This window comes from Fusarium musae, chromosome 5 (genome assembly GCF_019915245.1).
Source record: "Fusarium musae strain F31 chromosome 5, whole genome shotgun sequence".
NCBI lineage: Eukaryota > Fungi > Ascomycota > Sordariomycetes > Hypocreales > Nectriaceae > Fusarium > Fusarium musae.
In genome coordinates, this window is record NC_058391.1 from 170,072 (window position 1) to 183,484 (window position 13,413).

General features: G+C 48.0%; 3 protein-coding genes and 1 non-coding gene across 4 annotated transcripts; 2 read left to right on the forward strand and 2 right to left on the reverse strand.

Moving 5' to 3' along the window:
* Window positions 1-1,882: 1,882 nt before the first annotated feature.
* On the forward strand, window positions 1,883-3,961 carry J7337_006406 (uncharacterized protein; the record flags this gene model as incomplete). The annotated part of the gene is made up of 10 exons (XM_044824070.1): window positions 1,883-2,133; window positions 2,183-2,197; window positions 2,248-2,557; window positions 2,608-3,022; window positions 3,075-3,163; window positions 3,214-3,245; window positions 3,297-3,326; window positions 3,381-3,433; window positions 3,481-3,564; window positions 3,609-3,961. 10 exons carry the CDS (start codon window positions 1,883-1,885, stop codon window positions 3,959-3,961), a joined length of 1,632 nt encoding a protein of 543 aa, XP_044679727.1.
* An 80-nt stretch (window positions 3,962-4,041) lies between these two features.
* On the forward strand, window positions 4,042-7,226 carry J7337_006407 (uncharacterized protein; the record flags this gene model as incomplete). The annotated part of the gene is made up of 6 exons (XM_044824071.1): window positions 4,042-4,153; window positions 4,236-4,437; window positions 4,487-4,709; window positions 4,763-4,844; window positions 5,886-6,668; window positions 6,727-7,226. 6 exons carry the CDS (start codon window positions 4,042-4,044, stop codon window positions 7,224-7,226), a joined length of 1,902 nt encoding a protein of 633 aa, XP_044679728.1.
* A 958-nt stretch (window positions 7,227-8,184) lies between these two features.
* On the reverse strand, window positions 8,185-8,274 carry J7337_006408. The gene has a single exon. It is a non-coding gene; the product is annotated as a tRNA-Arg (tRNA).
* A 1,180-nt stretch (window positions 8,275-9,454) lies between these two features.
* Window positions 9,455-10,623, reverse strand: J7337_006409 (uncharacterized protein; the record flags this gene model as incomplete). The annotated part of the gene is made up of 3 exons (XM_044824072.1): window positions 9,455-10,383; window positions 10,435-10,528; window positions 10,576-10,623. 3 exons carry the CDS (start codon window positions 10,621-10,623, stop codon window positions 9,455-9,457), a joined length of 1,071 nt encoding a protein of 356 aa, XP_044679729.1.
* Window positions 10,624-13,413: the final 2,790 nt, after the last annotated feature.

Sequence of the window (13,413 nt, forward strand, 5' to 3'; positions counted from 1 at the left end):
ACGATTCGGAAGTGGATATGAGCCTCCCGCTTCCGATTACCCCGCGTCTCTTTAGTGCACCATGAACGAAGCTTAACGAGTGACAATTAACCTTTGCGGCCAAGATCTTCAATCTTATCTCTCTAGTCTGGGGTCTCAGGAGATAAGCATACTTTGTAAGCATCTAGACACTACATATGTCATCTTAAGAAGCTAACATCTCAACACGGCCGAACAGCAATCTATTGATATCGACTGATAAGGAGCTGATAGTAAAGAGATATGATCCAGCCTGTGTTGATTCAATTACGAGACATAAATTCTCTATCGAGTACCAAGATTGTGACTGCATAATCGCTCCTCCGGTGCTGCCGGCTGGCTAGGTCGAAGTCGGTTAACATATTCTAAATTTCTCTCACTGCCGGGAAACCACGCGGAGATAGTAATGAACTCAATTTAGTTATGTCACTGTTTGTTTGAGTCAGTGGCGCGGGCCTCTTCCGTTGTTAACTGCAGCTAGGATATTATTGCTATTACTTAATCTCCGCATCATATTGAGGCATGCTACAGTGTCATTCCTCATCTATATTTAGAGAGAGAAGGCCAAGAAGAAGTCTGCAGTTTGTCACAATCGTATGTTTTGATGTCAATGCCGGATGCAAAGGTTCTTGGAAGGATAGAAGCTGCGGAGCAACACGATTGCATTGAGGTACCCTGCCTTGTTCTAGTTTGTTTACTGGCTGGAATAGCGAGAATGCACATCGGTTAGAGAAGTTGATGTCACTCTATCAATAGAGAAATGCACAATGAAATTATTTGATGAACCCTTCCATTCTCATCATGACTTGTTGTTCCCATCTCCCCGGTCCCTGTCTAGAGTGACATGTGGAGTCAGACTAACAGAGAGCAAATAGGAGCTGACTTCAATACGGTCCAGCCAATAAGAGCAATTAGACGTGCATATCGAGGACTCTACAGTGAAGATCGGTTTGTGGGGTTCGTTCGGAAGACTCTCGGTAGCGAGAGTAACTACGGGACAATAACAAACTTCACTCAAGCTTAAGATAACAACATATAAGCTACGGCATATTAGGGGCTCTACCAGTATCAGTATGATAAGATCTGTTTTCTCTGCAAGGATTCACCAACAATCACCAATCTAAGTTGAAAGAACTGTAATTATGATCACCGGGCCCTCCATCAACACGCATTCCGAGGAGTTCCGGTTCCGATCCCTCAGTACCACCCACCAAAAAAGGCCCGGCCGGATCATGTACTCGCAGTACCGGTCGGTCCCACGTGGTATCGTTTATTCAACATGCACGCTCTCCATCTCCTGAAACACCATTGTTTCCCACAGTCAAACTCAAAAAACTAGCCTAACGATCCGGAAGATACGACTCCCGATGCGTGGATCATGAGTGGCCCAAATATATCGGTTATCTTTGTCTGTATCTGGTCGAGGACTGTTCCGGATTGCAACCTCCGCGGACCCGAGGGTACCTACAGCGCTCGCTTAATATGTGGCTTGAGGGGATTGAGATATGCACTGTAGCCTTGTCAGCATGAGCCTTATCAGATATCATATAGAACGTGGGGATTAGTTTCTATAACCCTTGTCGATATTTTGGGAGCTCAAGAGGGACTACACTTGGTCGTGATAATGCCAAGGGTCTTGGAAAGGGCTTTTTGGAGGAGTCTAGTAGTAGTCGGATCATGTGTTATCTCCACGATAAACAGCGTGGGGATATTCTCACCGACATGGTATGGGCATATCACACGAGTCAAGATACATCTACATGGATCTGTATATCTCTACATATATCGCCATGTCCATCCTCAACATGGAAAGAATCAACCCATCCTCGTTTGTCTCTTCAGCATCAGATATCCAGCTGACAAGATGCGTTTCTCAAACTTCTTTGTCTCAGCCTCTCTGGGGAATCTCGCTCTCGGCGCAGCCTTCTCTACTGGAAGGCTCGAGAGTCGAAAGAAAGGCCATGGAACTGATTGTTCTCTGAACCAGACCACCACGAGTGCTCCTCACAAGAACTTCTGGGGTAGTCTGACTACCCAGGAGACTAAGGATGTGCTTGCTCTTCTGCATAGCAATGCAACAGGCTTCAACTTGACTGCCGCAGCGGATGCTGGGAGGTATGTTGTGAATTCTAGTATCACCGAAAACGACTAACATCGTTCACAGCCGGGATAACAAGATGTAAGTCTTGCAGGCCATGCACTGACATCACGAACTAACCACGGTTGCAGCATGTCGGTTGAGCTCATGATGCCCAACAAGACAGACGTCCTCCCTCTCCTCTCAGACAGCACCGGCACACCAGAGCGTTATGCCCTGGCCTCTCTCATGTTTGGAGCAGCTGAGAGTGCCTACGTGCAAGAGTTCAAGGTTGGTCCTCTGCCTATCACCAACGCCTCGTATGTCATGCCATACACTTTCACAAACACACGAGGCGATGGCAAGATCCCAGTTGTCAACCCCGACGCTGAAGACTATGCCAACTTCAATCTTGAGATCATGAAAGGCGCAGAGGACGTCACGAAGCGACTCTGGAATTTGGTAAGTTATTGTTCTAGATAGCCTGTGTGCAGGCAGCTGACAGAGCAAAGACCGTCGAGGATGGACTTCAGATGCCGCTTGCTTTTGCAGCTCCCCTCACAGTTACAGAAGACAAGGTCATCATGTGGCAGGGCTTCAACGCACCCGTCACCAGCATCTACGACACAATCTCGCTGCTTCCTCTAGGTTTGTACATGAGGTCAGATATCACAGGCCGTGATCCCAGCAAGTGGAAGGTGACAGGCTGGGTGTATAACAACACGTTCTACAAAGACCTCGATGCCTTCCGCAAGGTCATTGCTGAGCCTGATTTCAAGCCGCTGGGAGCCAATCTGGACCAGCCTTGGGCGCATACTAACAAGCACGGTGATGCTCTCCCTCTGGATGACAGTCCTCCACCCGCGTCTGTTCAGTCTGGCAGGGAGAGATTTTCTGTTGATGCGGAGGAGAGTTATGTTACTTGGAGTGAGTTCATACCTGGGCACCACCGTGATACCTTGCTGACAGAGTGTGTCAGTGGATTTCGCTTTCTATGTTAGTATTACGCGTGATAACGGGCTGCGACTTTACGACATTCGATATAAGGGCAAGAGGATCATGTATGAGGTATATATTCTCATCTCGAGCTCTGTGCGGCTTTGACTAATCCTGTAAAGCTTGGACTCGATGAGGCTATCGCCCATTATGCGTAAGTCACTCAAGGCGCTCTCTTTACGAGCTATCGCTGACAACACTATAGCGGTATTGATCCCGTACAGTCTGGAACCTGGTAAGTGATATTGAACCTTCCACGACTCTCGCTGTACTAATGTGCACCTCTCAGCTACTTCGACAGCATGAATGGTTTCGGCCCCACCATGATCTCTCTCGTCAAGGGTAAGACCAAGCCTAACCCAGAAACTGTCCATCACTGACATAGCCAGGCTACGACTGCCCCGCATACTCACACTACGTCAACGTCACCCAGACCACCGGCGAGACCACATATACCCAGAAAGACGGCCTCTGTAAGTTACCACCTCCCATCCCCCACATAAGCTAACAGCCCAAGGCATGTTTGAGATCGACAAGGGCTTCCCCATTCAACGCCACTCCTGGGCCGGCCACACAACCGTAACAAAGAACATAGCCTTCAACATCCGCGCCATCTACACCATCGGCAACTACGACTACATGACCACCTATCAATTCCACCTCGACGGCTCCATCGAGATCGACGTCCGTGCATCGGGCTACATCTCATCTGCATTCTACGCCGAGAACGAAGACTATGGTTTCAAGATCCACGACAGTCTTTCTGGGTCTCTGCATGATCATGTTATCACCTTCAAGGCTGATTTCGATATCTTGGGTGAGAAGAATTCGCTGCAGAAGGTTGCTATTGAGCCTACGGTTGAGAAGTAAGTTTCTGAATGATTGAGTGGAGTAGGGTTACTGATTGTTGGGATAGGTATAAGTGGTCGGAGGGTGAGACTCGCAGCACCATGAAGGCGGTCAAGAGCTTCATCAAGACTGAGGATGACGGCAAGATTAACTGGTCGCCTAATGGTGGAGCTATGTATGCCGTTGTTAACAAGGATGAGAAGAATCCTTATGGTGAGAACCCAGGATACAGAATCGTACCAGGCAAGTACCTCTGATCACCTCTGAGACTTGATTCGGTCACTGACATTCATAGCATCTGGCGTGGCGTATCTCACCGTCCAAAACTCCAGCATCACAGGAAAGGCAGCCCACCACACAACGCATCATCTCTACGTCACCCGCCAAAAAGACAACGAGACATACGCAGCTGGAGCATACAACTCTCTCACCCCCGAAGACCCCCAGGTTGACTTTGACAAGTACTTCAACGGCGAGTCCCTCGACCAAGAAGACATGTAAGTTACCCTCATTTTTTTGACCATGTATCAAAGCTGATGGAAGCAGTGTTGTTTGGTTCAACCTAGGAATGCATCATATGCCTCACACAGGCGATCTCCCCAACACAGTCTTCTCAACCGCTCATTCATCTATGTTGATTGAGCCAATGAACTATCTCCTCGGTGATCCGTCGCAGGCTAGTTCACAGCAGGTTCTCATCAAGACTACAGATGGAAAGCCTGAGATTACGAGATACGGTGCTAAAGAAGCAACTTGCCCTGTCGACCTGGTAAGTCCTTAATCTTCCTTTTCCCCGGTGCAATACTGATTGGCTTTGTGCAGGCTCAGCTCAACCCCGATCTGTCAAATTACTCCAACAGTGTTAGCGTCCTCAAGTATCCTTTCGATAGCTCGAAGCCGGATCGTTGGTAGGGAGCGTCGAGCGTGGAAAGGAAAAAAAAAACATCTTGTTGTTTTTCATCACCTGTGTTCGCAGTCTAACGCTTAGCCTTGTAGGCGGCAGTCATCCCATAGATATCCTGGCGATAAGCGTCTTATCTCTACTTACTCGCTCAATTGAAGCTAGATCATCGCCAAGATGCAACCTTATCAAAAGTATACTCAATGAGGACAAGATCTACCATGTCAATGTTGTATCGCTCCAATTTATGTAATAGAAATGAACGGTAGTATTGATCCGACAAACCCGCGCGAGGTAAATACCTATCAGCATCCTAGTGTAATCGGCATTCATTTGGCCGACTCTCTCTTGTCCTATAAGCATTGGAGTTCCATTTCGCAACTACGCGCATTCCCTTTCAGCCCATTGCGGTCTTTCATACATGTTTATTGCCAGTCATGAAGTTGATCGCGTTACTAAGCCTGTCCATCTCAGCAGTGGCAGAGCTTCTCCGCCCAAATGGCATATCCTTGACCTTGAACGGGACGAATTATTTCTTATCGCCGTCTGTTCAAGGAACGTTACCAAAAAGCCTCATTCCAGCAACCACCACTACAGAGCCGCTGGCGTTTGTGCCTATTACCATCGTTGGCAATGACCCCGCCCAAAAGGATCTCCCGAAACTGTTCTCAAGCTGGGCGCAAAAGGACGACGTTTGGCAACCTGCCTTTTCTGACTTGGTGGTACTTTTGAAGTCGCCCAGTTGTAAATCAACGACGACTACCTTCAATGGCATCAAATCAGCTGTTTCTTGCTGGCACAAAGCTGCCGAAATTCCCTCAGGGCCTTACTTCTTAGATCCACACAGAGGGAGTCTGCATCAAGTGTATCGGCTCTATGATGACTTTTCCGGTAGCTTTCTAGAGTCGATTCTCCAATCCCCAGAAGGAACCTTTCGGACTCTCTCGGCGCACGCTCCGGGTAGCAGTTCTCTCACCATAGGAGTTCCCTCGCGCTTATACTTTACTCGCACAAAAGAAAAGCCTTTGGCTGGTGTTCGTGTAGGAGTCAAGGATCTTTACGACCTCAAAGGTGTAAAAAGCTCGCGCGGCAACCGTGCTTGGTACAATCTCTATCCAGCAGCGAACAAAACAGCACCGGCGATACAGAATTTGATTGATGCGGGAGCTGTGATCGTTGGTACGCAGAAGCTCTCCCAGTTCGCGAATGGGGAGAATCCAACTGCAGATTGGGTCTCGTACCTTGCGCCGTTCAACCCCCGCGGAGATGGGTACCAAGGTCCATCCTCGTCGTCATCGGGTGCGGGAGCATCTATAGCGTCTTATCCGTGGCTGGACCTTGCTGTTGGAAGCGACACAGGAGGTTCAATCCGTGGACCTGCTGGAGTTTCAGGTGTTTTCGGCAATAGACCTACTCATGGCCTTGTCAGTCTGGACAACGTGATGCCGCTTTCACCCAAGATGGACACAGCGGGTTTCCTGACTCGCGATCCCGAGATGTGGGGAGCAGCGCAGGCGGCTATGTACAAGAAGAACTACACGATGTTTTCAAAGGAGATTGTCAAGTACCCAAGGACGGTTTACACGGCGGGGTTTCCGGCCAACGATACACCCGAGGGCGCAATACTGCACCAATTTGCCAACGATCTCGCTGACTTTCTCGTTACCAATGTTACTGAGTATAACATTAGCGAGAAGTGGGATTCAACAGGGCCGGAGTCTGTGCGAAATACTCCCTTAACAGAATTACTGAACGTAACCTACGCTGCTCTTATCACCAAGCAACAGATTGCTTTAGTCAAAGAGCCGTTCTTTAAAGATTACGCTGGTATGTGCAGATATAGACGAGATGACTAGCTTGCATGACTAATTCGAGAATCTTGTAGCCGCTCACGATGGCCGCACGCCTTACGTAGATCCAGCGCCTAGCGCGCGTTGGGCATGGGGAGAAAGCCAACCAGACTCCATTCTCAACGACGCCATCCATAACAAAACCATCTTCATGGACTGGTTCAACCACGCCGTTCTTCCAAAAGACAAAGACTCGCAAAGATGCTCTTCTAGTATCTTGCTGTATACCCAAGGTCCAGGAATCTTCAGCCGCCGCGATGTCTACCTAGATCCTCCGAGTGTTCCGTTCGGATGGTCATTGAGCAGGATTTCCATCTTCAGCGAAGCACCCGATAGTGTGTATCCGATTGGGGAGGTATCACAATTCAGTGAAATCACTGGTCGCAATGAGAGCTTGCCTGTTAGCGTTAATATCATGGTGGCCAGAGGATGTGACGGGCTTGTGCCCAGGCTGGCTGAGGATCTTGTTGGGCTTGGCTTATTGAAGATTCCAAAGACTGGCGGAAGCATGTCAGGTGGATCGATTCTGTTTTAAATCTCAGCCACTTCAAGGGAAATGGATAAATGATGATTGTATTCGTTTCATGCCAATCTTAGGCAGGTCTTCTTGATAAGCTTAATTTATGCTAATTTTGGTCTGTGGCTCCACCTCCACAAACAACATGCGTAATGGCGTCTGGTAGCATTCCATCTCAGAAACGAATACAGGCTACTCGCAATTCATGCCATTTCCGCTTCGCCTAAAAGATGGAGGCCTAGTGATCACTACACACGTCGCTCTGTAATAACGCAACGTCAGAAAACTCCCAGCACTGGATTGTCTTGGGGGTCAACTTACTCCTACTCGGTCGGGGCATACATGTGATCTCCACGTATCATATACCCCATCGCTCTCAATACAGCCCCAATCGCAATTACACCCAGACGGATTGCATAATGTTCCACTGATATCGTAATTGCTGACGTGCATGCACCCTGCAGCGCGAGCATCTCTTCGCGCATCGGTTCGATTGTGGCAGCTGCCGATTTCTTCTTGGATGTGCAAGTAACGAGCAGAGACTGAGACCGCAGAGCAAGCCACAGCGATGACTGTGAACTTCATCGCGATGAGGACAACGTGAAGGGGATGGGGAAAAAGCTTGTATGTTGAAGGTGAGAAATGGCGTTCTTGGCGAGGCCGCCATTTTTTCGAATGAGCTGGGCATGATCAGAACTTAAGGTGAGGGACTCCAAGACATGTCTAAAGCCCGATGCAGCTTTTACTGACAATATGTCGCGCCATAATTGATGCCGCATTCCAAGCACAAGGTGGAGGTTTCTCAAGGGAGGATGGGCATTCTTCAAGATGGACATGTTCAAATACTGCATGCATTATAATATGAGCTACCCACATCAATTATCGCCAATCTGGTTGAATGACATAAAAAGTAAAGTTCCATTTGGATGATTAAAAAATGGCACCCTTGGCAAAAGAATTAATCAGCGATGTCAATCGACCACGCCAGGAGTCGAACCTGGAATCTCTAGAGGGATCAGTTGCTGAGGACCGAAATCTAGCGCCTTAGCCATTAGGCCACGCGGCCTGATCTTATTGGATGACATTCTGGTTTTAGAATTGATCCTATGAATGTATTGCTCAGCGATTCACAGGCATGAGATTGACTAGCAGGTCGTTTATTCCCACTGACCTGGAACTATGATCCTCAGAAACTCATGGGTATACAAGCCATACTGCGGTATTTTTATAAGGGGAAATAACAAACTACGTGTCTCGTTCCAGATAGAGTGTAACCTTCCAGGATCTGTAAAGTTTAATAGCCACAACACCTCGCTCTCTTCCTTGAATTAAAACATTTAAAGTTTTGCCAAGGCTCTTACTATCTAAACCTGACAGTCTACTATGAGGCTGTGGGTTGTTTTTTAATCCTCAGAGTGCGAGAACTGCTTATCATAACTATCTCAAGAAGTGCAAGCGAGATGTCTGTATCCACTATCGTCCCTTCAAAAGACATTGGTAAAAGGTAGAAGGAAGAGTTATGCTCCACAGGGAAAACATATATAAGGCCGAGCTGGGCGTATGTATTACCCTAGTTCTTTTACCTACGGTTTATAGAATATCCAACCTGAGATTTCCCCACCGAATACGACCTTATTGCTCAATATACGCCGGCAATGCAGATCAATTTAGCCACCATCTTTCTATTCATTGCTGCTGGCTTCCACGCAGTAGAAGCTAATAAATGCCTGTACTCGCCTCCTCGCAAGTGTTCTGAAGGTTGCACCAATGGAGGTTGTACTGGAAGGGGATCGGACGACGACGTATGCTACTACGACTGTTAAAGGTCGATTGTAGGTAATATGAATCATCTTTCGTCGCCAGGTACTAAACTTAACTCCTGAAGATAGTTGCCGGCAACCGACAGATTACGTTCGCAATCAAGTACCAATCATCTGAGGTCCGACAAGGATGACTTTGTTTTAGGAAGAAATGGCAGCAGGGATATAAGTCAAGGTGATGGGTTCGGGTGGCTCTTTGCTATAGTTTGGTGCCATCACACGGGGATGTTGGCTACAGTTTTCACTTCATGTATGCTTCACTTTATATATGATTCACTTCATGCACAAGACGAGGTGTAAGCAATAGTGGCAATACCATACACAATTCAGATTTTCAATTTATATCCAACACAACTATCTTACATCCGACCATCACGGTGATGAGGTAACTTCAGCTGAGGTATCTGTTTCCAGCTCCACCCCAACTTAGACGACCTCGAGGGTCTCGTGCTCACCCTTCTTGTCATCAAGGGGCTTGTCAAGACCAAGGCGCTGACGAGTAGTGTAAGTAGCAATAGAGCCATTGGCATCAGCCTCAGTGATTAGCTCCTTGCGACGAGTATCAACCAGAAGGCGAATCAGGTCAGGGCGCATGTAGTGACCAGCAAAGTCAGCAAGAACCTTGGTGAGATGAGTCTCGTTGAGATCAATGTCAACAAACAGCAGACCATCAAAGTCCTTCTCAGGTTTGACGACCAAGCTTCCATCAGGGCGGTAGATACGGGCATGGCCGTTGTAAACAGAGGGGTCAGTCTCTGGCTCAACGCCCTCTGGAGTGTTGATCTTGAGACCCTCAGCAGACAAGCGCTGGAAAGGTGCGAGAGTCCAGGTACCCGTCTCAATGGCATACTCGGGAGTGACCAGGTCAGAAGCGGGATCAGCATAGTTGGTAGCGGGATCAGGAGCGACCTGTCTCTCCTTTCCAGGGTAGACGGGCCAAGCAGCGATGTGAACCTGCTCACCAGCAGAAACGTTGAGAGACTTGAGGAAGGGGTTCATGTTCTCCCAGCAGTTAAGCTGGCCAACACGGCCGATGTCAGTCTCGCTAACGGCCATGAAGGTATCCCCGGAGCCATCGCCGTATACAAGCTTCTCAACGTGAGTTGGCTTGATCTTGCGACGGTGGTTGATGACCGAGCCATCGGGGCCGATGAGGACTTGAGCGAGGTAAAGAGTTGCGTGGTCAATCTCAGAGAAGCCGAGGGAGACGTAGATCTGGTTGTCGCGGGCTGCGCGACGAATACGCCGCATTTCCTCAGAGTCGACGGCCATGGAGTTCTCGCGGTAGCGCTTCAGCATGGGGAGGGATTGGAGGTATGTGACCTTCCACATCCAGTAGGGATATCCAGGGATCCCTGGTGGTTGTTAGTAGTGAGGTTGAGGTAAGGGAATGAGATGAGACTTACAAACTTCGGGAAAGGCGACGAGCTTGCAGCCAGCTTGGCCGGCCTCGTTGATGAAGTCGATGGTCTTGCGAACACCGCCCTCAAGATCGAACCACTAGATACTGTTAGATGTGATTGGGTATTTGGAGTGTTGGTACCTACTCCAGGCTCGGAGGTGACAGCAGCGGCCTTGTACTTGGTGATAGCCATGATGGAGGTTTTTAAGATGGTTGTTGATGAGATTGGTGTTTGCGATGAAGTTCTGTGAGTTGATGAGTGAGATCAAACTGAGCGAGACACCATGATATTTATACAACGATGAACATCAGTACATGGATACAAAACACTGACTGTTATCTCATCACCGTTGCAGTCCGAATCACCGAGCTCTCCCGTATCTGCACGACCTTCATGATATCTGCACCATGATGTACTCCGTATATCGTTTCATATACAGCACCCATGCATATCACAACTTTCAACCAATACAATCAATACACCAAGATCTACCGCACATGGAGAATTGCCGGAGAGGCCTTACCGAAAATGTCCGTGGCGGCGTAATCGTCTGATAGTCCACTCTTTTGCCGCTGCGGCGTGGTGCGGCCCGCAGATTGATAAGTCGTGCGGCAACGCGGCGGTCGCCGTGTACATAATTCTGGGGGAGCGCGGCGAAGAATGGATATCTTGAAATCTCGTGAGGTCTTGTGGTTTCATGGATGCATTGATTTACTCAATCGCAATGTTGTTCCGCTGATCCCGAGGCGATTGCTGCTCCGATAATGCCCGTGTTGTTATTGGGGCGGATGATTGTTGGGATAGGGAATGCGTACGAGGAGATGAATTACCGCGGTTTCATTGAACTGTGGAGGGACTTGTTGGGATACATTGAGCTGACCACAGTGTCGCATTGTTCTGGAGGCTGCTTGATAGAGTCGCTGATGGTGACCATGCTATCACTTGCCACTTCCGACTTCTGAGTAATCATGAATGAAGATCCTCTTCTATCCTCTCAAAAACAGTGCAAATAATACGAAATCATAGTTCTAGTGCATGTCATATGCTGCCAATACTACTCTTCCATGCCAGCTCATATTCAGGAATTGCTATTGTTTGCATGATAATCATACTGATCAAGATAACAAAGATAACTGCCTGACTTGGCCGTCCGCTCACCCTGTACCATGCAGCATCCAGAATGCGGAGAACGTGGTATTCCTTACTGAGCATTGCAGATATGGGTAGCATGTATGCACCAAGATGCAGTTGATTAGTGATAAACGACCTCCCGAATTGTACATGATCTGTCTCTCTATCTGTTTCTTGGCACAGATCCACGCTCATGGCTTATCATTTGCGGCAAGTATAGCTACGTGCACAATATCGTGATACATGGAAGTAGAAGTGGGTTGTGAACTTAGGGTATCTACTCATAAACAGTCTGTCAGAGTAAAAGTTTATAGTAGGAAGGTGTTTCCTCTGGGCTATGTATGAAGCTCAAGGACTTGTGAAAGTCCAGCGTCCGCTCTTCTGAATCGTATGCTGATATGCACAATCAGGGTTGAAACTTGTTGGAGCTTATGTATTAATTAGGCTCCAGTAACAGGTGAGATATACCCAGCACTGCATATCTGGATCACGTCATGAGACAGGTTGCGATAGCTTATTTTTGCTGTTCTCAGAAGGTACCTAGTAGAAGTCATCAAGGTATACATCTAATGCTTTCGTGCCCTATTGGTCATCTCTGCTTGTCATGAAATAGCGTATCTGTGCGCCATTCTCACATTGACATCTGACAGCAGGCATGTGAATAACAATTATATTCGCGATTTCAAGCTGCGCTCTGCTCACAACGTGGCGCATTGTTCTCGCGGTCAATACGGCATATTTGTATCATCTGAGCAACACGCGTCGACCGGGTTATTAGACGTCAGTTCAGCTTCGCAGTTGTGGCATTCATTTTGACCATTAATAAAGCCAGGCGCACATCGGTCAGACAGCTAATGCGCTGAACTATTGCGCAGCCTGCTTTGCTAAGTCCGCTTCGATCCTATTGTTGGCGGAATATCTTTCAAGCCCCGCTTTCAACATGCGTTCAACCTCTTTATTTAATTGATCAGGCGCCCATGCTTGATTTGCTTCCACAGCTGTGGAAAGGGCATGCTTCTGATTGGTTGTTAATCAAAAGTGGCTGTCTTGCCTGTTTAGTCTCATGCCAGTCAATCTTCTATTATTGGTTGGTTGTGCTACCGTGTGCAGCTTACTGTAAGGACACAACTGTGCTGTGGCTAAGGAATCTGCTTCCGAAGCAAGGCTCCCTAGAAAACACCTCAGTTATAAGTAAACACAGTTGGAGAGTTGATTATTTCGTGCATCGACTATCAATATGTCAAGTCTGGCTGCTTTTGTAAAGCGGCTCAAGCCCTTGTTCAGAATGTTTCTCTGCGGTTGTTGCCCTTTATCAATGCCAATCCGGCAACCAAGGCCCTCCTCTCAAATGCAGAGCAATAATGTGATGGCACAGTCAAATGTCAGCAAATTACCGGAAACCTTGACTTCTCGCCACCTGAATCGCCCCTCAATCCTCTCTGGAGCTACCAGAGGAGTCAAACGGACCAGGGCCAATCAATGCCGACCTTATGTCGGCTCTCAGCCCAATACACCACTACACGGCTGTGCCACGCACCGATTCCCAGAATATGGGGATAAACGTGAAATGCCATCTTCAGGCGACGAGTGTGAAGGTGAAAGCATCGATCTTTGGGGACAGAGCCAGTTCTTGGCTGATGTGCTTGTGGACCAGAGACAAAAGATAAAAACGAAAGCACTTGAACTCTTTGAGCAGTGGAGATCAGACAGAAATTACATTGCACCGCGGGAGGATAGATTGCCCCCTCGAAAAAGGTGCAAAACATCATCTGAACAGTTAATTTATACACAAACAGAAGATGAAGATGACATCAGCGATGAGGAGCTGGTGGTGGTTTCTCAACCCCCTTG